The sequence below is a fragment of the Podarcis bocagei genome (assembly GCF_964188305.1).
Source record: "Podarcis bocagei genome assembly, chromosome: 5".
In the NCBI taxonomy this organism is placed as follows: domain Eukaryota; kingdom Metazoa; phylum Chordata; class Lepidosauria; order Squamata; family Lacertidae; genus Podarcis; species Podarcis bocagei.
Genome location: NC_138129.1, coordinates 94,678,310 through 94,704,555, shown reverse-complemented (window position 1 = coordinate 94,704,555; position 26,246 = coordinate 94,678,310). Strand labels below are relative to the sequence as shown.

General features: G+C 45.7%; 1 protein-coding gene across 1 annotated transcript in view; it reads left to right on the top strand.

Moving 5' to 3' along the window:
* The window catches only part of CACNA1E (calcium voltage-gated channel subunit alpha1 E), a 497,143-nt gene that overhangs the window by 414,174 nt on the left and 56,723 nt on the right, over positions 1-26,246 (top strand). The window contains 4 exon segments of the mRNA XM_081194559.1: positions 21,015-21,111; positions 21,921-22,081; positions 24,568-24,705; positions 25,800-26,001. Of these exon segments, the coding sequence (XP_081050685.1) occupies positions 21,015-21,111; positions 21,921-22,081; positions 24,568-24,705; positions 25,800-26,001 (598 nt within the window).

Genomic DNA, 26,246 nt, shown 5'->3' with positions numbered 1-26,246 from the left:
GCTCTGTCAATCCAGTGAATGCCTTTGCCTCTGTCACCTGCTTGAGATTTTTTTGTGAGATGGGGGTGTTTGCAATGATGCAAGGACACATTGCAGGAAGGCGGGAGGGGAGGAAATGACCAACAAAAAATGCAATCTGGAAAGTGAAGGGCTGCCCCCGGCTGCCCCCAGATTGTTGTGGTTTCGCCCCTAGAACATGTGCAATAGGAATAAAGAAATGAACAGCTATACATACACAAGCCCGACCCCATGTTCACGCAATCCCATGACTGCAATCACGGAGCAGGAATTCTAACATCCCTCACCCCCTTCCATTCTCTCAGTCATCTATCCATCTATCCATCCATCCATCCATCCCCTACCCAACCCAACTCATGAGTCAGCTTGGCATTCACCCTACAACACAAGAAAGCTATCCCTTCTAAGAGTGCCCTATTGACATATATCTTGCACTTTCAAATTTGGAAATATATTCCTTTGATTCAATATCAACATGTTTATGATTTTGGCTTCATTGGCCAAGCAGGTAAGACTCGGTCCTGAAAACCCTACAAGTCCTTTTTTTATTTATTCAGCCAGTTCTTTTTCTCGGGGCACATGTACACGGCAAACTTAAAACTACACGTTACATAGAATTGTAGAGTCAGAAGCGACCACAGGGGTCTTCTAGTCCCCTGTAATCCTTTTGCCCAGCGTGGGGCTCAAACCCACAAGCCTGAGATTAAGTGTCTCGCTTTCCACCAACTGAGCTAAGGAAGAACCCCGAAGGAACGGAGCTTTCTGAGAGCTCTGAGTCCTGCGTTAGGATCCCTACCAGCCTCTCTAGAAACATAGCACTTTGGATAACTTGGTTGAAAACAAACTAGTTTGGGTCTGTAGTGAGAACACATATCTTCATTCCACTGTATATGTGACAAAACACTAGGGTCTTCGGTTGCTTTGGTTTGGTTTGTAAAGAATAGCTGTTTCAGGAAAGGGCAATTTGGAGCAAAGCAGCAGCTGGGTGCTGAAGCCCTTAGCCCACATTCTCCTTCTCCAAATTCTCCTCCTCGCCCCACAGTCCCTTTTCTGTCCATTATGAGCAATGCTATGTTTGGTCCATGCTGCCAGTGCCTGCAGTCTGAACCACTGGTTGATCAGGGCACTTACTACTGGGCTTCCTTGTATTCCGGTTGCATCAGCTTGCCCAAAATCATCCTCCATCTGGAAACATACAAAGCGCCATTGCATATCTATCCCTTAGGGCTCATGATTAGTGTTTTGTGTTTTTACTAATTAGCTGCCAGGCAGCTGCTCTGAAGATCAGGGAGCTGCAGCCAGACAGCCACCCCTTATGAGTCTAACTGTATGATACATGTGTTTGCAAGTGTATGTTTGATGTGTTCACGCTCCACATTTTTAGGTGTGCTCTTAATTCTAGGGGGGAAAAGTAATGTTGGCAAATGGAATCAAGGCAAGGGAGGAAAAGGGAGGGTTCTGGGATGGCAGAAGGAGTGGAATGTCAGGATAGCAAGGCTGGGAGATGGGATTTTTCCTCTTCTCAGATGCAAATCTTCTTCCAACAGTCTCCTCCTTGTTCCTTTGCTCTCTGGCGATGGCCCATTTCCTGATCTTTTCTGTTTTCTTTCCATCTGTCTATCGATCTGGCTTTTGACTGTACATCCTGGCCCTTACAGGAATGCTTTGGGGTAATTATACTTTTTGTTTCTCTTTGGGGGAATACGGCGTGAGGGAAACATGACTTGAATGGAAGAACCTGGTTTGCTTATGTCTGTTATGTTGCTATCCATTCACATAGACTTGTTTTTCATTTGAGAAAAGTGCTTTGTGCAGTCAGGGCTATCAGAAAGTGCTTTGTACCTGCCCTTCAGACTCATTCAGAGAACTCATTATAGGGCAGGCTCTGATTCCGATTCATGCTTTCTGGGGACCACATATGAAATATGAAGCTTTCTGTGCCAAAAACAAAACAAAACCCACACTTCCATTAACACTCAAGAATTGTTCAACCAATATCGGCCTTGTAACAGCATCTTACTTCAAGTGGTAAAAGATTTTTAAATGTCCAACTCCTGCAATTTTCCACAAACCTTCATACCCAGAATTTTCAAAGCCACCATACTGAGATAGGCAGGTAACTATTAGTCTCAAAGCTGCTTGGGAAAGGAAGAACCAGATGGGGAATGACTTTGTGTCTGTGCTGCAGATGCAAAAGGATCTTTGAATCATTATTTACTAGCATGACCATTAGATAAAAGGATCAGCTTGAAGGTAGACTGGTTGATAGACTCCTTTCAAGAACGGCACTTTGGCCTTTATGGAAGAAAACTTATTCTTGTAATTATTGGGAGCAGTTATTGTGTTTGCATATAATATGACAGCTTTTGCCCACCTGGTTAGTAATTTTTAGAGCCAAAGTTCTGAAACAGGTTTTTTGTCAACAGTATGGCATACCCTGTGACATTTCTCCAGTGAAAATAGGGACGTCTATTTCCATAATGATAATTTTACTATTTATACCCCACACATCTTTCTGGATTGCCCCAGCCACTCTGGGCAGCTTCCAACATACATAAAAACAGGCACATACTTCCACATGTGGTGGGAATGTCCCAAAATCCAACTCTTCTGGAATCAATCATACAAAAAATATGCAAAATAACTGAACAAGTATTAGAAGTCACCCCAGAACTGGCCCTACTAAACATCTTCCAAAATAATAATGCCCACTCACATCATAAAGAGCTCATAACCCACCTACTCTCAGCAGGCAGAAACATCATAGATACTGGAGAGACCTGTCAGGAGTAAGCATGGACCAATGGTATCAAAGAGTATGGGAAACAGCCTTATTAGAAAAACTGACCAATAAATTGAAACTGACACGGGGACAAATAGAAGAAGACGCCTTCACCCCACGATGGCTCCCCTTTATCACATACACAGCCCAACAAGACAAGAACAAGAATCCTCCGACAGCATACGAATCAATCTGGCTAACCTGATGTAAACACACACACACACACACATACCCCACTCACATACAAAACAAATCTCACTGCAGCCAACCAAAGATAACCAACCACACCCCAGGGGTCTGCAACCTTTAAGACGAAAACAGCCACTTGGACCCGTTTCCGAAGGAAAAAAAAAAACTAGTAGCCCCAAAACTCGTCATTATAAAAACAACTTTTTTGTCACTTTTTATTATTTCTTTGTTTGACCCCTCAGAATTACTCCTCCTCATAGAAATAAACGTTAAATTAACAAGTTACCTTTTTTTGTGTGTGTGTTCTTCACTCCCCTTCAAAACAGTGACCAGCGTACATGCCCCCTTTCAATGCAGTGACCAGCGTACATGCCCCTTACAATGTAGAGGGCGGGCGGGCGGGAAGGCGACGTCGGGACGGTGCGTGACTAACGCACGCACCGCCCCCATGCGACGTCACAGCCAGTACAGCGCCCGCCACAGTGGGGAGTGTTGGGGTGCACAATGCGCCTCCTCCCCTCGCTAGTATCCGCCCCGGAGCCGCGGCAAAAGTGTAAAAGAGCCACATGCGGCTCCGGAGCCGCGGGTTGCAGACCACTGCCCTAGGCCACCCCCAACCCCTCTCACCACCAAGGAAATACAAGAACCCACAAAAGTAAAGCTGATATAAAACCCCACACATACACTTCGTAGAAGAATAGAAGCATAACCACCTGACCCCACCCCACTCACCATTCCCCCTCCCCCCCCTTTCCCCCTTTTTTCTTCCTAGTTGTTTAAACCAGGGGTAGTCAACCTTTTTATACCTGCTGCCCACTAATGCATCTTTCTAGATGGTAAAATTTCCTTACCGCCCACCGGTGCTCGATGGAAGAAGGATTCAGTTTGTGCCGTAGAACCCCCTACCGCCCACGTAGAATCCTGAAATGCCCACTAGCGGGCAGTAGGGACCAGGTTGACAAACCCTGGTTTAAACCAATTTATGAACCAAGAATTTACACATTGGCCGCCAACAATGAAACATGTTGTAGCTATTTTTCCACATTTATTATGCTGTTTTTGTGGTACACAAATGACATGAGAAACCTTGGTATACTTATTTGTATAACATTATTCTTGTTTATAAAACCCAATAAAAAGCAAAATACCGTATTTTTCACTCCATAAGACGCACCTGACCAAAAGACACACCTAGTTTTTAGAGGAGGAAAACAAGAAAAAAAATATTCTGCGCAGAGCGTGTAAGCAGCTCTCGCAAGCAAAGTGAGAGCCGCTTACATGGCTTCTGTCCTGCTTTGCGCAGCTCTCACTTTGCTTGCCCATCCCTCCTCCCACCTCGCTCTAAAGCGTGGTGATGCTGCAGCAAGAAGAGGAGGAGGAGACACCAGGACAGGTGCTTTGCTTGCTTTACAGCGAGGGAGAAGTAAAGCCTCGCTGTAAAGCCAGCAGAGCAAGAGCCGCTGACATGCTCTGCGCAGCTCTCGCTATTCTTGCTTTAAAGCAAGAGCAATGGAGAGCATGTCTCTTGGATGGCGGCTAACAGATTGAGGTTGAATCCTGACAAGACAGAAGTACTGTTTTTGGGGGACAGGAGGCGGGCAGGTGTGGAGGATTCCCTGGTCCTGAATGGGGTAACTGTGCCCCTGAAGGACCAGGTGCGCAGCCTGGGAATCATTTTGGACTCACAGCTGTCCATGGAGGCACAGGTCGAATCTGTGTCCAGGGCAGCTGTTTACCAGCTCCATCTGGTACGTAGGCTGAGACCCTATCTGCCTGCGGACTGTCTCACCAGAGTGGTGCATGTTCTGGTTATCTCCTGCTTGGACTACTGCAATGCACTCTATGTGGGGCTACCTTTGAAGGTGACTCGGAAACTACAACTAATCCAGAATGCGGCAGCTAGACTGGTGACTGGGGGCGGCCGCCGAGACCATATAACACCGGTCTTGAAAGACCTACATTGGCTCCCAGTACGTTTCTGAGCACAATTCAAAGTGTTGGTGCTGACCTTTAAAGCCCTAAACGGCCTTGGTCCAGTATACCTGAAGGAGCGTCTCCACCCCCATTATTCTGCCCAGACGCTGAGGTCCAGCGCCGAGGGCCTTCTGGCAGTTCCCTCATTGCAAGAAGCAAAGCTACAGGGAACCAGGCAGAGGGCCTTCTCGGTAGTGGCGCCCGCCCTGTGGAACGCCCTTCCAGCAGATGTCAAAGCGATAAACAACTACCTGACATGCAGAAGACATCTGAAGGCAGCCCTGTTCAGGGAAGCTTTTAACGTGTGATATTTTACTGTATTTTTGGTTTTTATGGAAGCCGCCCAGAGTGGCTATGGAGGCCCAGCCAGATGGGCGGGGTATAAATAATAAATTATTATTATTATTATTATTATCATTATTATTATTATTACTCTGCTTGCTTTGCAGCGAGCGATGGACGGGAGCCATGGCTCCGGCTGCGGAGGCATCCCTCAGCTAGCGACTGCAGTGGCAGCCAAAGGATCCCTCTGTCATCCAGTGCATTCGCTCCATAAGACGTCAGACATTTCCCCTTACTTTTTAGGAGGAAGGAAGTGCGTCTTATGGAGCGAAAAATACTGTACATAAAAACATAACAAAATACTTTTTTTAAAAAAAGCCTTCCCTATACAGGATTTCCTTCAGGGGGCTCGGGGGTCGCATAACTCAGTGCCCTCCAACATTTCTCCAATGGAAATAGGGGCATCCTAAGGAAAAGTGGGACATTTTGGGATGAAATCAGAAACCGAGATGGCTTCTTTACATCAAGGAACCTCCCTGGAAAATAGGGACACTTGGAGGGCCTGATACAGAGAGATCCAATATTGGTCCTGTCGTGTAGCACAGGGGTGGGGAACCTTTGGCCCTGCAGATGGTGCTGAATGACATTGCTCCCCATCCCTGGCCATTAGATTAGACCCTGCTTGCTGGTAAGCCACAGGTTCCCCGCCTTTGCTATAGCATTTGGTTAGGCCTTCATTATGTGTCTGCTTCAGGCCACAGAGTTTGGGTACTGTTAATGGACAGCAAATTGCCAGTTGTTTTATGCGTTGCTTTCAAATTATTGGTTTGTTGCAGTGGGTGAGACGGCAATTGGATTTAACACCACAGCCAGTCATTCCCGCTCTATTTCCGTACACAGAAACCAGCACACGTCCAAAACAAATGGAAGGCAATTATTTTCTCTTTTATCTCGCTCCTTTTTGTGAACGGAATGGAGGCGACTGGAAGTTGTAAGCCAGAGTAACTCTGTGAGCTGAAACTCAGGGGAGGAGACCTCCCTGTCCCCAGCAGTTTTGAACTCCGCAAAATCTAGAGCAAAGATTACTCCTTGCTCTTCTTCCCACTCTTCCTGAGCTGGGTTTTGAGCTTGTAGCTCATCTTCCGATGTTGTTTAAAAGCCGCCATTAAGAAGACAGAACGTTTTTGTTCTCCGTTGCTATAAAGAATAGAGATGAAATTGCAGGGAGGCCCTTTTTAGGTTAAATATTCAGAGAAACATTGTGAGTCAAGCTAGACAATAAGGCAATTTTTCCACAAAAGCTGCACTGGAAATTCACTGGAAATTCGTAATAGTTGCTTCTCATTTTATAATTTAAAGGCACAGGAGCACTCCTGAAAAGCTGTTTCCATATCTGAATACGCTTTTGTTTGTCTTTTATTCTATGCATGCGACTGAAGTTTCCTGGCTTATTGCCCAGAGGTGTTGCCTGTTTCTTTAGAAAGCTCACAGTGACAGCAGCTCCTGCTGCCTCAATGTCCGTCTTTCCCTTATGACTGCTGCAGCCAGAAGAACTAGTCTGTTAAAACAGGTGTTTAGGGCTACCCCCTTGTTTCATCCCACAACAGGCAGCAGAGACAGTGGATGAAGGGATCCTTGAAAAACTGGATTGTCCTGGAGCTTATAAAGAGACAAGCGCTATCATTGGCTCCCAGTGCGTTTCCGAGCACAATTCAAAGTGTTGGTGCTGACCTTTAAGGCCCTAAACAGCCTCTGCCCAGTATACCTGAAGGAGCGTCTCCACCTCCATCGTTCTGCCCGGACACTGAGGTCCAGCTCCAAGGGATTTCTGGCGGTTCCCTCGCTGCGAGAAGTGAGGTTACAGGGAACCAGGCAGAGGGCCTTCTCAGCAGTAGCGCCTGCCCTGTGGAACGTCCTCCCATCAGATGTCAACTATTTTTCTTTGAAAAGACAACTGAAGGCAGCCCTATTTAGGGAGCTTTTTAATGTCTGACGCTGTATTGTTTTTAATATTTGGTTGGAAGCTGCCCAGAATGGCTGGGAAACCCAGCCAGATGGGCAGGGTATAAATAATAAAGTATTCTTAAAAAGGTAAAGGGACCCCTGACCATTAGGTCCAGTCGTGGCCGACTCTGGGGTTGCGGCACTCATCTTGCTTTATTGGCCAAGGGAGCCGGCGTACAGCTTCCAGGTCATGTGGCCAGCATGACTAAGCTGCTTCTGGCGAACCAGAGCAACGCACGGAAACGCTGTTTACCTTCCTGCCAGAGCGGTACCTATTTATCTACTTGCACTTTGACGTGCTTTCAAACTGCTAGGTTGGCAGGAGCTGGGACCAAGCAACGGGAGCTCACCCCGTCGCAGGGATTCGAACCACTGACCTTCTGATCGGCAAGTCCTAGGCTCTGTGGTTTAACCCACAGCGCCACCCGTGTCCCATAAATTTATTATTGTCCCATTATTGCCTCATTATTATTATTATTAGGGATTAATTACAATATCAGCAAAACCCACTGGCACTTAAAAGTTGTGTGCCTTTAAATCCAAAGGGACTTTTCTGGAGAGCAGGGCAGATTTGCAGGAGTCCTCATGCATTTTCGCATGGGGCAGGGAATAGTTTGCCCCACCTGTCTTAGGCATCTTGCCAAAGAATGGTTCACCTCTTTTTATCTGCTCTGTGTTCAGCATTGAGTGGATGCCTACTGCTTTGATTGGTTTTATTCAATTGTGCTTCTGTAGTATTTTCCTTTTGCATCAGTATTATGTTCACCGCTTTGGGTACCTCTGGGCCAAAAAGCAGTATATAAATAAACCATAATATAAAACATATCCAGGTCACAGTGTGATCTGGAGAGGAGGCTAAGCAGAAATTTGCACTTTCCTCTGAGACCAATCAATATAGCAGGCTCTCCAATCGAAGCTGCAACCAACTTCAATCAAGAGACGTTATAAGCCAGGCTAAAAATATCGCTGGGGCTGTCTCGCTGTATTATGTAACTACCCCAGTTTAAGGTTGAGGTGCGGATAGCTCATAACCACAGCGGCTGTGCATTGTATTTCAAAGGACCTAGCGATCTTCCAGTACAGTGGTACCTTAGGTTAAGAACTTAATTCGTTCTGGAGGTCCGTTCTTAACCTGAAACTATTCTTAACCTGAAGCCCCACAATGGGGCCTCCTGCTGCTGCCGCCGAGCGATTTCTGTTCTCATCCTGAAGCAAAGTTCTTAAACCGAGGTACTATTTCTGGGTTAGCCAAGTCTGTAACCTGAAGCGTCTGTAACCCGAGGTACCACTGTAGATCCCAATCTACCTTCTCCCCACCCCTGTGTAAAAGAATTCCCTAATGATTGTGCCTAGAGAAGAAAGTCTTTGGCCAACAAATCTTTTTACAGAAAAATTACCGTATTTTTCGCTCTAGAAGACGCACATGACCATAAGACTCAACTAGTTTTTAGAGGAGGAAAACAAGAAAAGCCAGCAAGAGCCACCCGCAGACACTCTCACACGGCGTGGATCTTGCTGGCTTTTGCGGGAGGTGGGAGAAGGGACTGATGGGCTGACCTCTGTCTTTTCTCCCACCTTCCTGAAAAGCCAGAGCAAGCTGCACGGCTATCGCTGAACCCAGCAGAGCAAGAGTGAGAGCTGTGCAGCACCTCTTGGTCTGTTGGCTTCCCAGTGAAGCAGGATGAGGGACAGAAGGGGCTCCGTAAGGGCAGCCTGCATTCGCTCCATAAGATGCACACACATTTCCCCTTACTTTTTACTAGGGAAAAAGTGCATCTTATGGAGCAAAAAATACGGTAGTTCTGGAAGAAGGCAGGGAAGGAGAATTAGGACCTGGTTGTCATCTGGAAAGCAAGTTGTGTGTAAGGTAAATGGTTTTTTTTACTACTGGACAGGTGGTGAAACAGAAACGTGCCCCACAGATGTGTAGGGAGGCCTGTTCTGTTTAGGGAGGTGAGAATTGCCATGATGAATGCTGGAAAGGATGCCAAATGTGAATGTGGAGGAAGAAAACTGGGGGAAAGTTACAGATGAACCTTGCAAGCCGAGGTCACTTGAGCAGTAAAAGCAGCGGGTGACACCAGGCACTGATAAGTGTAATGCACAATGGGGGGAAAATAGCATTAATTATAATTCTAATTATACATTGTACAGTGCTAGATCTGAAACTAGCTGTTACCACTCAGGAATGCAATCTTAAAAGTACACTGAAAACGCCGGGAGAGCGTATTGCTGCAGTTTAATGTTAATAATCTCTCGATAAAAGCCAGTTCCCTCCTGGCATGGCGCTGATTCCAGGGTAAAGTGCCATTCTGACGGGGCCCTGCCCACGGGGTCGGGATCATTTTAAGCATTCTTCTGCCTAGGGAGGAGCAGCTTGTAGAGAAGCAGCCCCCGAGTGGCTGGGAAGGGTATCTGGAGGGAAGCACTTGGACAAAAGACCCTGGCAAATAATAATACGAAAATGGCGACACATGCATAGGCAGTATGGTTATTGGCTTCCCACTGTGCTTGCCCAATATGAGCATTTTCATACCTATTCTTAGGTGATCCTTAATTGATTAAGGCTACAATCCTGCCCCTACTTAGCTGCTAGCAAATCCCACTGAATCAGTGCCGAATTTACATATAAGCTCAACAAGCTATAGCTTAGGGCCCCACCCCCCAATATACTTCTTCTTAATTGTATTTCACTTCAACAATTACTGTATTTTTTGCTCTATAAGACTCACTTTTTCCCTCCTAAAAAGTAAGAGGAAATGTGTGTGCGTCTTATGGAGCGAATGCAGGCTGCGCAGCTATCCCAGAAGCCAGAACAGCAGGAGGGATTGCTGCTTTCACTGCGCAGCGATCCCTCTTGCTGTTCTGGCTTCTGAGATTCAGAATATTTTTTTTCTTGTTTTCCTCCTCCAAAAACTAGGTGCGTCTTGTGGTCTGGTGCGTCTTATGGAGTGAAAAATACGGTACTTTGATAAAATACATATTTCTTTATGTGCAAATGGCTTTAGATACCTATTAGGTCCATAAATTACCATATAGCATATATTCAACATAAAAAAGCGACAAAGAACAGCTGGACATATAAAGGGCCCCATGACCCTTCAGTAGCTTAGGGCCTCATCAAACCTAACTCCGGCCCTGCACTGAATAGCTATTATTATTATTATTATTATTATTATTACTGATTAAAATTTGTATGTCGCCCTTCATCTGAAGATCGGAGGGCAGTTCACAGCATAAAAACACAAAACGAGATCACAAAATACATAGTAAAACTAAAGAAAAACCAGTAACCCACCTCCCACAAACTCATTCAAAGGGCAATGGGATGTTTAGGTGGCTAAAGGCCTGGATACAGATAGGATTGTACTGCAAATTACCCGCCTTGAGGCCCGTCTTACCCATTGAGGCTAGTGGCGCGGGACGCCAAGGCACCAAGTTCTGAAGGGCGGCAGGTGAGAGTTCGGGGATCACTGAACGAGCGCACTGAGTGCGCCAGGGTGTGTGCAATGCTCCCGCTGAACGTTGGCTCAGTATTTTCCCTTTTAGCCTGCAGGCGCCGAATTCTGCAGGGCGCCAGAAGGCTAAAAGGGAAAAAACCGAGCCGGCGCTTTGCGGGAGCAGCGCACACACCCTCACTTATTTGGTGCAGGCCCGCTCGCTCGGTGTGCTGCCTGCCGTGGCCACTGTGGCACGAAGTGACAAGCTGAGCCCGGAGGCACTGCATCCAGCCTCCGCCTCTTCCCCACTGGAGAAGCTGCCCTCCAGCCGCTGCCTGCCTCCTCCAGCCCTTAAAAAAGGTCAACTATGGGAAAGGGAGTGGGGCGCCGGAGGGATCTTTGCACCATGGCGCCGGATATGCTTAAGATGGCCCTGCCTGCCTTTTCACCCAATTGGTCAAATGCATTTAAATATATATAGCCCTAAGAATCACCGTGCATGCCTTTTTCAAGATACTGTGGGAAGTACCGTATTTTTCGCTCCATAAGACACACCTGGCCATAAGACGCACCTAGTTTTTAGAGGAGGAAAGGGGGAAAGCCCCGTTTTTGGGGGGGATCAGCTCAGTTGTGCAGCTTCTTTTGCAAAGGGGAAAAGCCCCATTTTTTTGAGGATCAGCTGAAAGTTGTTGAGCTTACTTTGCAAACGGAAAAAATCCTGTTTTTATGGGGTTCAACTCACAGTTCTGCAGCTTCTTTAGGAAAGGAAAGGGAGCCGTTTCTACAGTTTCCAGACAGATAATCTAATCATCCAGTCACATGTTGCTGGGGAAACAAACAGCCCCCATCTGCAGAACATTCAACAGTGGAGGCCTGGGCAAGGGGCCGGAAAGGGAGCCAGCGATCGACCACACATTTGCTCCATAAGACGCACAGACATTGCCCCTTACTTTTTAGGAGGAAAAAAGTGTGTCTTATGGAGCGACAAATACGGTATGTGTGGGCATGCCCAAGGGAGCTTTGGGCGGGAGCTTCTGCAATGGGCGTCCTCCATCCCACCTGGTGAGCCACCTTTGAAACAGAGCAGCCTTCCCAAGGTGCCTTGTGGCATCATACAGAAGAAGCCTTCTGCTTACAAAAGAAAAGCTCTGAGTGATGTGTGGCACTGAGTTAGGTGTTAGTGATGTGTGGCACTGAGTTAGGTGTTTTCCTATCAGTTCTATACATCTTCCTTCAAGAGAATTTGAAGTTCTAATTCTTCTTCTTTTTAAACTCCTCAGTAATGCTGAGTTTTCTTTCAGGATTTTAATTTCTTTTTTTTAAAAAAGAATACAGTATTTAATGCATACTGAGTTTTTGAGATTGTTAAGTCCTTGATAATAATGTTATGTTAGATTAAAAAGCATGTATCTTACTGGATAGCCCCAAGCTATTGCATCCACCTAAAGTAGTTTTTTGGATTCCATTTATTGATAGAATGAATCTTCTACCAGAGAATGATCTGAAGGCATGAGACTACTATCTTGCTGGAGCCAGGCAGGTTTCTGATAAGTGCCCAGATGGTCACTGCTTAGGAATTGCAAATACACCATGTAATGGGAATTGGGGTTGCTTGTGCGTAAACTGCAAACTGCTCCAAGCTGGTTGTATAGCTAAACCTTTCCCTGGTTTGACAGCCCTTACAACGCGACTGTCTCAGTCACTGGCAGCATCCGTCAGTGGGCATTTCCTAAACTTCTTCCAACATAAAAATTCCTTGACTCCAAGTCTCCTCCTAGATTCTCTGCGCGGAAGCTTTCTGCACAGCGTAGGCGTGCCAAGCGGAGGTCCTGTGCTCTCTCCGCTGATCTCACTGGAAGAGTCTCGGAGCCTCCCCTCCGCAGTACTCTCAGCCTCCCCTTCCTCCCTGGTGTCCCCTGGATTTCCTTCCCCAGCGGAAGCTCTCTCTCTCTCCTTGCTAGTTCCCTCCCCTGCATCATTGGAGCGTCTTACCTCTCCTCTTGCCTCTGATGGCAGTTCCCTGACACACCACCTTGGGTTCCATAATGGAAGAAGGGCAGGATATAAATGCAATAATAAGAAAATAAAAGAAAATAAAAATTTAAAAATACTTTTCAGCCTTATTATATTAACAACTCAGAACTAAGAAAGCCTCAAAAGTTCCTTTAACTCACATCCTCAGCTATAAAAACTTACTGATTAAATATCAATCAATCAATCAATCAATCTTTATTACGGTCCAGAGACCCAACAAATCGTTACAAAGCAATGCACAGTTCAGACAGCCTACCTCCAGGTTAAGCAAGCATTTTGTTCAGACTTAAAGATAGGGATCATTGGTTCTTGCAACCACCGATAAAAAGTGGTTTATCCATGAATTATGAAAAATCTAAAATTTTAGTATTCGAAAGAAACTTCTCCCGGTCTAAATGGGTGCTGGATGGCCATAACCTTGAACAGATCAAATATGTCATCCAGCAATTAACTACTGAAGGTTTAGGTAATGAATCTCCCAATTAAACAAATTAAAGCTTGCAACCCTACTTTATAAGGGTTTTTTGTTTTGTTTTTTGTATACGAGTATTAATCTTCTTGTCCATACATATGTCTTGTGTTGACTTCTGCAACTTTTCAAGGATACTTGATAGAGGGCTTGGTTCTTTCACAGACCTCACATGCTTTGTTTTATTAGCTCGGAACTAGTTCAATATACAAAGCTCAGTTCTCTTGCATAATTCTCTCTCTCTCTTTCTCTCTCTAAATTTTAATTTGTCAGCATTATGCTCTGGTTTGCATAGGAGTTGCCTCTCCTGGATATTTTCTTTTTCTGTGCATCTGGGCATGTTATTGTGTTCTTCCTCTGAACTACAACTGTGCATGCTCGGTGGGAGGTGGGAAAAAGTGCACTTACCAGCCTCATATCACCAACATTGTTAGTTGGTTATTGCATCAATGCATGAAGGAGTTAATACCATAGAGTAAAGTGTTCTGCCAGGCTTAGCTATGTCACTTCCCCTTTACCATGGGAGGAAACAGGTAATCAAGCCTTTGCCCCCCCCCCCAGTCTACCTGAGAATTCAGCATGTGAGAAGGTCTGATCTGGTTGCTCCAGCTCAGCAGCATGGCTTTCACCAGCCTTTCTCAGGTCCCTATACCAAAAGTATAGGAACTTTTACCACTAAGCTACATTTTACTGCCTGTGCAACATTTTTGACTGATGTATGGAAAGGCGCATGAATCTGACCTTTGGAGAATTTGTAAGTAAACCCCTTTTTTAAATTTACCAAACATGTGGTCTTTTCCTATGCTAGGGGAATAGGGAAACTTTGGAAGGAACTCTTAAAGGGGACAAGTTTGGAATGTCTTTATAAATTACTTGGATGACGGAATTGAGGGGATGCTCATCAAATTTGCAGGTGACACCAAACTGGGGGGGGGGGGCATAGCTAATGCCTTAGGAGACAGAATCAGAATTCAGAATGACCGTAGCATATTGGAGAACTGGGCCCAGGCTAACAAAATGAATTTCAATAGGGACAAATATAAGGTTCTGCCCTTAGTCAGGAAGACCCAGATGCACAAATATAGGATGGGGAACACCTGGCTTATTCGCAGTACATGTGAAAAGGATCTAGGGGTCTTGGTGGACCACAAGCTTAACATGAGTCAACACTGTGATGCAGCAGCAAAAAAAAGCTACAGTGCTGCCTCGCAAGACGAAAAGAATCCGTTCTGTCTTGCGAAGCAAGCCCATTGAAGGATTAGCGGATTAGCGCTATTAGCGCTATTAGAGGCTTTTAGAGGCTTTTAGCGGCTTATCTGCTGATCGGATCAGCTGATAAGCGGCTTATCTGCTGATCGGATCAGCTGATAAGTGGCTTAGCGCTATTAGCGGCTATTAGCGGCTTTTAGCGGCTTATCTGCTGATCGGATCAGCTGATAAGCAGCTTAGCGGCTTAGAAAAAGGGGGGGGGGAACCAGCAGGAACTGGCAAGATATTGTCGTCTTACGAAGCAAGCCCATAGGAAATTCGTTTTGCGAAGCACCTCCAAAACGGAAAACTTTTTCGTCTAGCGAGTTTTCTGTCTTGCGAGGCATTCGTCTTGCGGGGCACCACTGTAATGCTATTCTGGGCTGCATCAACAGAAGTATAGTGTCCATATCAAGGGAAGTAATAGCACCACTCTATTCTGCCTTGGTCAGACCACACCTGGAATACTGTGTCCAATTGTGGGCACCACAATTTAAGAAAGATGTTGACAACCAGGAATGTGTGCAGGGGATGGTGACCAAGATGATCAAGAGTCTGGAAATTAAGCCTTATGAGGAGCGCTTGAAGGAGCTGGGTATGTTTAGCCTGGGAAAGAGGAGCCTGAAAGGAGATGTGATCGCCATCTTCAAATACATAAAGGACTGTCACCAACCAAAGGAGGAGGGAGCATGCTTGTTTTCTCCTGCTCTGGAGGGTAGGACTCGAACTCATGGCTTCAAGTTACGTGAAATGACGAAACATTCGTAAAAACTTTCTGACAGTAAGAGCTGTTCAGCAGTGGGACAGACTCCCACGAGAGGTGGTGGACACTCCTTCCATGGAAGTTTTTAAGCAGAGCTTGGATGGCCATCTGTCATGGATGCTTTCGCTGAGATTCCTGGATTGCAGGGGGCTGGACTAGATAACCCTCAGGGTCCCTTCCAGTCCAAAATTCTATTATTCTAACACATTTGTTTTTTTGTTTTAATGATATTTATTGAAAAAAGAATTTTTTTTTTAAATTACAAAGAAATAAAAAGACAAAGTTACAAAGAAAAAAGACAAAAACAGAAAAATAAAAAATAAAACCATCATTTTCAAATTCTCGAATTTCATTACCTTCTTTCCATGACCTCCTCCTCCTCCCATCTCTTGTATCTTGATTAATAATTGTCACAGCAAATCCTTTCCATAATTCATAATATTCTGTCCTTACATTACCTTACTCTATTTCCATCTTATCTTATAAAAAAACCTTAAAACCTAAGACTTAAGTCTTATTTTTACCAGCTTCTCATAACCATAACCTTTTTACCTGATTCTTTAAACATTCTTACAAGAGCCAAGTAATTTCATTTCAACATTTTTTCAACGTTCATAAAACATTTCTGATAATAAAAAGAATTAAAAGAATAAAAACAATCCAATCTTCTTCCAGCGTCCCCTCTCCCCGGTCCCGGGATTGTCAGTCCTTTTTATTTAACCCATTAGTCTGGCACATTAACCTGGTGATCTTATATCCGAGGCCTTCAAATCTCTTCCATGTCCCTTCCGCAGCTCTTCTTCATAGTATTCTAACACATTTGGAAGGGCATATCTTAACATTTTTGCACCCTGTATTTCCATGCTTTACTTTGATGCCTATTCTGTGATTTTCAATCTCTGCTGGGGTTCTCTCACCAAAGTATACTTGCCCCAAACTTGGACCTTGGCATCCAGGAATTCTCTTCCTTTTATATTTCCCCCCCTCAAACCAACAGAAAAATGGGGAAGGGAATGGGCTCTTCTCCTTTGCTTCTGACCGGCACTGAGTTGGGCAGCTCTCACAAAGCTTGTGTGCACAATGTCACCGTATTTTTCGCTCTATAGGACGCACCTGACCATAGGACGCACCTTGTTTTAGAGGGGGAGAACAAGAAAAATAAACCCTCCCCCTCTCTGCTCAGCGCCCCTTCAGCGAAGCGGCAGGAGAAACGGAGCCCCTTCCATTTCTCCTCCCGCTTCGCTGAAAGGACACTGCACAGCTCTCCCTCTCTGCTGAAGCCAGGAGAGTCTTGCTCTCCCGGCTTCAGGAAAAGGAACCTGAAGCCTCTGGAGTGCAGTGGGAGCTACCGCTGCACTCCGGAGGCTTCAGGTGGCTATCCCTGAAGCCTGGAGAGCAAGAGGGGTCGGTGCGCACTGACCCCTCTCGCTCTCCAGGCTTCAGCGAAAGCAACGCGAAGCCTCCGGAGCGCGGAGGGAGCGCTCCCTCTGCGCTTTGGAGGCTTCGCGTTGCTTTCGCTGAAGCCAGGGAGCCTGCATTCGCTCCATAGGACGCACATACATTTCCCCTTTATTTTTGGAGGGGAATAAGTGCGTTCTATAGGGCAAAAAATACGGTAGTTGAAGCCATGAAGAGCAAGGGAAAGTTGAGCTGGGGAAGACTGACAACTGCTGCTTTGGATTGAGACTGTGGATGGTGTCTTTGCTGGTTGGCATGAACATACATGCATATGGATGGGCTCTGCCAGAAAGGGCCAGGGTTCATCGATCTGCCGGACACTGAGGTCCAGCGCCGATGGCCTTCTGGCGGTTCCCTCACTGCGAGAAGCCAAGTTACAGGGAACCAGGCAGAGGGCCTTCTCGGTAGTGGCACCCTCCCTGTGGAACGCCCTCCCACCCGATGTCAAAGAGAAGAACAACTACCAGACTTTTAGAAGACATCTGAAGGCAGCCCTGTTTAGGGAAGCTTTTAATGTTTAACAGACCACTGTATTTTAATACTCTGTTGGAAGCCTCCCAGAGTGGCTGGGGAAACCCAGCCAGATGGGCGGGGTATAAATAATAAATTCTATTCTATTCTATTCCTGCCTCCACTGGAGACTGGTGAAACAGGATGGCACCTCATATCTCTTCTTCCCTCCTTCCCTATTTACAGACTTTATGGGGTGGGAGGAAACTGGGCAGCGTTGCCAACTTAACCAAACAAATCTAGTTCGATCGATATTTCACCTCCGCTGAGTCCTTGTTTTCCATCAAGTGTGTGATGTGTTTACTGTGATGATTTGGTTCCCCTGCCTGTGGACATGTTTGTGTTTTTTGTAAACGAGTCACATCCCGTGATTTGCTTCATCACAGTGAGGTGATATAAGACGAAGAGTTTGAGATGTTTGATCCATAGTATTGTCAGAGCTGCCTTCTTGGCAACACATCTCATATCACAACAAGCTTGACTTTAAACCAGGTGCAATCTACAACTCCCTGAACTCAAACAGAGAGAAGAACAATGGTATTTGTACCAACCGTTGCAGAAATAATGCAGTCTTAATAAAATAAGAAAACTGCTTTAGCCTCAAAATTGAATTGGGAGATAAATTCAGCTGAGTGAGTTTGGAGAAGGCATTTATTACAATATATTTAGATTTTGGTCAACACAGTTGGTTGTATGTTGAAAAACACCAAGGTGAAATCTACACACATATAAAAAAGGTTGTGAAAGTGCTTTTTTAAAAAAGGTTTTAAAAAATACATTGAGTTTTGCATTGCTCTTTGTTGCCATCTAGTGTCAGATTAATATTTTGCACTTTACAACACATTCAAAACATTTTATTTGCAGCTGGGTAGCTGAGTCCCAAGTAAGCAAGGTGCTGTCTTTCCCTGGGCTATTGGTGCTGGAATTATGCAAGTTTTCAAGTTTCATAGAATTCTACATATGCTCCTGAAATAGTGGTACCTGCCCGATAGAGCCCTATGTAATTCGAAAGCTTTCATATTTCCACACCAAAAGTCCAATTATATCGCCTGGGAAATTTTCTCTTTCTTTTGAATAAGCAGGCCTTGTTTCATAGACTTCTGCCACCTGGTGCAGGTGTCAGTTTTAGGAATGCAGCTTCTCAAAGAGGACAGAAGTATCTCTCCTTCCCATCTCCCCCGTCCGTTATTGCAGTAGGCAGTATAGTGATTTCCTCACAATTTTGTGAATGCGGCGAGATTTGAACTGGGGATTTTGAAGCTCACAGTCTTGTCTCTGCTTGCATGACTAGTTTTTCTATTCCTGCCTTGCTTCTCCAGTCTCTGCATACATGCAGGCCAGTTATGTGTCTGTTTCCTTTAAAGTAAGGCCTGATGAGCTCAGTGCGATTTAACTGCTAAATCTCTGTCTTTCTCAGAGCTGATGAACAATTTGATCACCCAGAAGCCTGCATGAAGCTTAAAGTATGCTAAATACTCGGCTTTTCATTGAAGTCTGAAGCGAAGCTGCTTAATTGCATTCTTCAAAATCTGTACTTGATTTGTGGATTGTCCCCACTGCCGCTGCCACATTATTTGGCTTTGAAGCCTGGTATAGAATGTTGACCCCAAATTTATTGTCTGGAGTGGGGCTCTGGGCTCATGTCCCAAAAACTTTTAAATACCTAGCAAGGCTCCCTCCAGTCAGATGAGAAACGGCAGTGATCAGCTGTTCAGATAATGGGAAAGGGTGGGGCGTGGGTCTGCCATGTGCAAACATTTCTGAGGGATGCAGACATCACCCACTGGCATGAGAACTGCGTCATCTAGAAATGGATACCTGTCCCCTTGCAAGTACAGTGGTACCTCTAGTTACGAACTTAATGCGTTCCGGAGGTCCGTTCTTAACATGAAACTGTTCTTAACTAGAGGTGTGCTTTTGCTAATGGGGCCTCTTGCTGCCGCCGGCACACGATTTCTGTTCTCATCCTGCGGCAAAGTTCTCAACTCAAGGTAACTCTTCCAGGTTAGCAGAGTTTGTAACCTGAAGCGTTTGTAACCAGAGGCGTTTGTAACTCAAGGTGCCACTGCATCGCCTTTGCTAGATCATGGTAAAGGTGCTTTGCCTTTCTGGTGGAAATTTGGCTGCTGTGAGGCGGAGAGGACAGGAAATTTCCCCTTAAACCAGGCATGGCCAAATTTGGCCCTCCAGATATTTCAGGACTACAACTCCCATCATCCCTAGCTAACAGGACCAGTGGTCAGGGATGATGGGAATTGTAGTCCCAAAATATCTGGAGGGCTGAGTTTGGCCATGCCTGCCTTAAGGTAACTTAAAGATAACACCCTCTTATGATCCAAGCCCAATTGTGGACAATGCCCTGCTTCCCCAGTAGTCCTCTCACATGCTCCAGAAAGGCTTTTGGGGAACTGCCAAGGGTGAGTGGATTGGGTTGGAAATGTGTTCCATTTGATCATTCTAGCACGCGTGGAAGACTCTACATCCTAATCACATGCTTATCCTTGCATGCCACTATATATAAGAAAGAGGTGACTATTTATGTGTTATAAACAGTGCTTTTTTTCTAAAAAAAATGTTTAGGGGTACTCTCATTTAGACTCGAAAAAATCGCCATTTTACAGTTCAAAACGGGGAAAATAAATACAGCAAATGGACAAAGGTACCAAGAACATGCATTACCTCATATTACACAGCTCCCAGTGACTTCCACATGGGCATGAGGTTGTGTGCACTAACATCTTCCCGACTTTCATCAGTAAAAACACCACACATCCACATCCCACACTGCTTCACACATTAAACGATCGCTTCTGTCTGAGGCTCTGGAAACACCGGGAATGGAAATGAGGCCGCCATTCGGAGGTAGCAACTGACAATTCACCGTGCTAGAGAAGAATTTTTTCAAAAAATATTTTTAGTTTCCTCTCCCGTTAGATTCACAAAATGTTTAGGGCTATGCGTCCCACCCAGAAAAAAAGCACTGGTTATAATTATAGATTATTACACCGATAAAACTGTTTTTTAAAGCATGCTGGGAAAAGAGGCATTTTTTCCTGCTGCCATTTGATTAAGAGAGAGAGCAAGAGAATTGCTCAAACCTACCTGGCATGTGAGCTCAGGACACTACAGCATGGTGGCATGATGCCTTTGCGGCAGATGGCCTAACTCAGCAGGAGTGTAGGTCACCTGTTTTAACCTTGTTTTCTCACTCTTTTCTCACAATAATAGGCAGTCAATGAAAGCTGTTGCCAGTTTGTTTGCTTTTTAATGGTTTCAGGCTGCCCGAGGCTCATGACCACGGTTTCCATAATTTCGATTTTAAAATCTGTTCCTACTGTATCATGATTCAAACACGGCCCCGTGGTTTTCACACAGCGTTCTGCAAACCCCTGTGATCCTGCAACGAGAGCATCGCTGGGAGCAGGCAAGCTTCCCAGTATGACAGCCTGTTCACCAATCGCCATTTCCAAACTGGCAGCAGCAAAATTGCTGGGAATGTCCTAAGCGGTGGGGTGAATCCCAACAATGCTCGCATGTGCCACGCATTGCATGAGTTGTGCACCCTCCAGAATCTCTTACAACACACAGCGCTTCCTCAACAGGAAAGTCTGCATGGAAGGTGTTCTCTGTGTTAAAAACCACAGAGTTGTGCAATATTATAAATGTGTTTTCTAACCCCACCCAGAAGTTTGATCCAGTTTCTTCAACCTGTGCACATGTCAGAAAGTAATAATTTGCGGCGGCATCGCATTGAGTTCAGTCTGTGTTTGAGGGGTTCATATTGTTCTCTTCCTTTTGTTTTGTTTTGTTGTTTTGGGCGGTTTTGTTCTCTCAACTGTACAGGACGAACAAAGGTCGGGACATAAAAACTATTAAGTCTCTGCGTGTTCTGCGAGTCTTGAGGCCTTTGAAGACCATCAAGCGGTTGCCCAAACTCAAGGTATTCTTGCTTTGACTTGTGATATTCCCTCAGATGAGTCACCTTTGTTCAGAACAGACCCCCCTGAGCAATGTAGGGCAGTTGCTGCCTTTTTCGTTAAGAGTATACCTACCTGAAGGAGTGTTTCCACCCCCATCGTTCAGCCCGGACACTGAGGTCCAGTGCCGAGGGCCTTCTGGCGGTTCCCTCATTGCGAGAAGTGAGGTTACAGGGAACCAGACAGAGGGCCTTCTTGGTAGTGGCGCCCGCCCTGTGGAACCTTCAGATGTGAAGGAAATAAGCAGCTATCCTATCTTTAAAAGACATCTGAAGGCAGCCCTGTTTAGGGAAGTTTTTAATATTTAATGCTGTGCTGTTTTTAATATTTGATTGGGAGCCGCCTAGAGTGGCTGGGGAAACTCAGCCAGATGGGCGGGGTATAAATTTATTATTATTATTATTATTATTATTATTATTATTATTATTATTATTATTATTAGAGAACACTTGCAAAACTACAGTTCCCTAGATGGCCTTGCAGTGACTGTTTAACACCTCCGGTGGAAATATATGTCCTTTGTTTTGCAGCGATGAGAGAAGCTTTACCTGCTCAAATCTCTCTTTCTGACATAGCTCTTACAAGAGCCTCTGTCACTCACTGCACTGCCAGAGACGCTGGTTAGGCCTGTTCTTCCTTGATTTGCACTTTCTGTACATGCTGCTTGCCTTGATGCGAGTGAAGAAAATGCTTTGACAAAGGAGGCCATTTGTGTCCACGGTTGCTTTTCCCTATGATGAATCGCACCCTTTGGGTTTGCCTCCCCTCTCAGGCCGTCTTTGACTGCGTCGTAACTTCGTTGAAGAACGTCTTCAACATCCTCATTGTCTACAAGCTCTTCATGTTCATTTTTGCGGTCATCGCCGTTCAGCTCTTCAAGGGCAAATTCTTCTATTGTACGGACAGTTCAAAAGATACAGAGAAAGACTGCATGTAAGTAACACTGCAAAGCATCTAGTCTTGCATCGTGGCACAATGACACTTACCTCTGGTTGGGCGCCTTTGCAGGATGGCACCAGCATCAGCCCAGGATCCGGTGGGTACACTAGAGGTAAGGGTTCCCCCCCCTGACCTGGGTGAACCCTTTGACCAATGGCAGGCAGGTTGTGGTGCTGGCCCTGCCCCTGAGGTGGATCACACCGAGCCGGCAGACTTTGTCCCCATCCACTCCATGGAGATAGATGATAGATAGATAGATAGATAGATAGATAGATAGATAGATAGATAGATATTACTGTTTTACAATTTCAGATATTCATTTTACATTCTTAAGATACTGTGATGGGATGATGAGCTGCTTGTGCGTAAAATCCTAGTCCCTCAGAGTTTGCTCAAGTCCGCAAACCTCTGTCTGTAACGGAGCCCCTTAAGCATGGCTCCGTCAGTCACTGGCAGATTCCGACAGTGGTTGCTTTCGGAATCGCTTCCAACATAAAAGCTCCTTAACGGAAACACGTCTTCTGGACTCACGGCGTGACAGTTTCCGGCGAGGAGTGGGTGTCCCTATGGGAGGTCCAGAAACCTCCCCACTGTTCTCGCTGGAAGTGTCTCTGAGCCATCCCTCCTGCTCACTTTCCCTCGGAGCGCCTCCTCTCCCCCTGCTGGTTCCCTCTTCAGCTGCTGAGTCTCTCCCAACCTCCGTGAGCCCTTCCACCACCTGTCCTTCCGATGGCAGTTCCCTGACAGATACCAATGACTTCCCTTCTCTTTCCATGGTTCATTTTACATATCTTAAATCCCTGCATAGTTTACAAAAACTATACCATTCAGTAGTCCATTATTGCATCCTTCAAGACTTATTTACATGGTTGAATTTTTCTTAATGCTGCCAGCATTTTCAGCTGTACACAATTATTTTCCATATATTCAGTAAACGTTATTCAATCTTCTTTAAACGTATGTTCTTCTTGTTCTCTTATTCTATTTGTCAAGTCTGCAAGTTGTGCGTATTCTGTCAACTTAAGTTGCCATTCTTCTTTGGTTGGGACTTTTTCCATTTGGGGGCTAAAAAAAAACGGGCCACAGTTGCTGCATACACTAATAACCTTTTCTGACACCTGGGGATTTCATCTTGAATTATTAACAACAAAAAGGAATCTGTTTTTGGGGGGAAGGTAATTTTAAAAAAAATTTTCCAATTCATTATAGATCATTTCCCAATACTCTTTTACCCTTTCACCCCATGGACATTTAAACCCGGGGGCCTTCTCCAGTTCCTCATCCAGTTCATCCCTTTCAAATCTATGATTCTATGACCCAAGGTCCATAATGGGAGGAAAGGGTCTCCAAAACTCCCAGGAGAAGCATGGACTCGTATTTTTCTTTAGAGCAGGAGGCTTGATCTTGATCTGTCAGTTTTATTTTCCTTCAGGTTGCACTAATCCTGCTGTGGTGGAGCAAGGACAGACACCCAGGTCTTACCTGTAATCTCCCTGCTCTACACCACACCTGGATATAAACCCCACTGCAAGACTCAGACTATCTGGGCCTGTCTCAGTTCCAGAGGGCACTGGAAGGTCTGTTTTTGGAGTGAAGGAGGCTCACAGGGGAGGGAAGATGAACCATCCTGGAATCGGCTGCCTGCCACCCTGTAATCCTCTCCTCACTACTACCTGCACTTCTGCCCCCAACTCAGCACCCTTCTGACATTAAAAGCCTGGGCGGTGTGGAGAGTGACATTGGGAGAAAGACTGTGGGGAGGTGATTTGCAACCAGGGGGAGGATTTCAGAGCCTCCTCTCCCTGCGTGCTGTGTTTCACACCTGATGACTCTAGGAGTCATCCATCCCCCTGCTTTGGGCAGGACCAGTTTTAACAAAGGCTGCCGCCACCACCAAAGTGGGTTGTGCACTATAGATACAGTATTGTCCCGCCTTTGGTTGTCTTCTTCCTGCTTCTCCCCTTTCTCACTCCACATGCAGTTGCTGGGTGACCTTGGGCTAGTCATGCTTCTCTGAAGTCTCTCAGGCTCACTCACCTCACAGAGTGTTTGTTGTGGGGGAGGAAGGGAAAGGAGATTGTTAGCCGCTTTGAGACTCCTTAGGGTAGTGATAAAGCAGGATATCAAATCCAAACTACTACTACTACTACTACTACTACTACTACTACTACTATTCTTCTTCTTCTTCTTCTTCTTCTTCTTCTTCTTCTTCTTCTTCTTCTTCCTCCTCCTCCTCCTCCTCCTCCTCCTCCTCCTCCTCCTCCTCCTCCTCCTCCTCTCCTTTGTGGGTCCTATTGTTAATCATTTCCTCCTGCATCTTTTATAATAAGCCAATTCTTTTACATCTCCATTATGTCCAAAATTCACCATTAAACTACAAGTGTTATTCCAATCCTGCTAACAATTTTAACTGTTTACAATGGTTTTTAAGATAAATTATATTTCCCCCCATTCCTTACTGGTCTTACTCCATCTTACAGAGGCCACTATGTGGACCACGAGAAAAACACAATGGAAGTGAAATGCCGAAAATGGAAGCGCCATGAATTCCACTACGACAATATCATGTGGGCTCTGCTTACCCTCTTCACTGTCTCCACCGGAGAGGGGTGGCCGCAGTGAGTATTTCCTTTTGCCCTTTCCAGTGAGGTTAGTAGCGGAAGCGTTTGAGCTTAGCCTTAACTAGTCCAAAAAATAATGGAACGCCTGGCACATTTATGTTTCAGTGTCAAAATTAAAAATTCTTGACGTGTTTTTATGAACTATAATTGTTTTTTTACACGGTGTAATGGTGTTTTTTTACACGGTGGCATATACCGTATTTTTTGCCCTATAGGACGCACTTTTCCCCCTCCAAAAATGATGGGGAAATGTGTGTGTGTCCTATGGGGCGAATGCAGGCTTTCGCCTGAAGCCTGGAGGCGCGCACCGACCCCTCTCGCTCTCCAGGCTTCAGGAAGCTATCCGCAAGCTGTGGGAGCCCAGCACGAAGTCGCACAGCTCTCCCACGGCTCGCGGAGAGCTGCCTGCATCCTGAAGCCTGGGGCGTGCTGAGCTCAGCGCGTCCCAGGCTTCGAGCTTCATGCAGCTCTCCCACGGCTTATGGAGAGCTGCCTGCAGGCTTCGGGCTTCGCACAGCTCTCTGCAAGCCGTGGGAGAGCTGCGCGACTTCCCTGTTCGGGGGGCTGGGGTCGGGGGAAGCTCGGGCTTCCCTTGCCCCAGCCCCGCGCCTGGGGGGGGGAATAATTCCCCCCTTATTCCCCCCCAAAAAAACCCTAGGTGCACCCTATGGGCCGGTGCGCCCTATGGGGCGAAAAATACGGTAAATATTTTTCAAAAATAAATAGATGTGTAGATAGATGTGTAAATAGATGTGTAGATAGGCTGTTAAACTGGGCCGCACGTTATTTTTGTGCAGTGTTCTAGGAATGCTCTGAGGATGGTTGAGCCATCAGCAAAGGGTAGGTGATAGCTCAATCAGTAGAGGGTGATGCTCTAAATCTCAGGTCACGGGTTCAAGTCCCATGTTGAACAAAACGTTCCTGCATTGCAGGGAGTTGGAATAGATGACCTGTGTGTTCCTTTCCGGCTTTATGATTCTATGTGACCTTTCTTTCTTTCTTTCTTTCTTTCTTTCTTTCTTTCTTTCTTTCTTTCTTTCTTTCTTTCTTTCTTTCTCTCTCTCTCTCTCTTTCTCTCTTTGTGTTCCCAGGGTTCTGCAGCATTCGGTGGATGTGACTGAGGAGGACCGCGGCCCCAGCCGAAGCAACCGCATGGAGATGTCCATTTTCTATGTGGTGTATTTTGTGGTCTTCCCTTTTTTCTTTGTGAACATCTTTGTGGCTCTCATCATCATCACTTTCCAGGAGCAAGGAGACAAAATGATGGAGGAGTGCAGCCTCGAGAAAAACGAGGTAACGCTGCAGCGCAAATGGGGCAGGCCTGTGGTAAGAGAGGGGTGGCATTGTTATTTATTGCTTGGGAAGCTAGGCAGATACTTCCAAAGCATTTTGAAGATCTGGATTCACACTATTCCAGTGCTGGCTAGAGGCATCTCATGATTACAGTGGTACCTCTGGTTGCAAATGGGATCCGTTCTGGAGGCCCGTTCGCAACATGAATAGAACGCAACCCGCAGCGGCGCGTCTGCGCACATGCA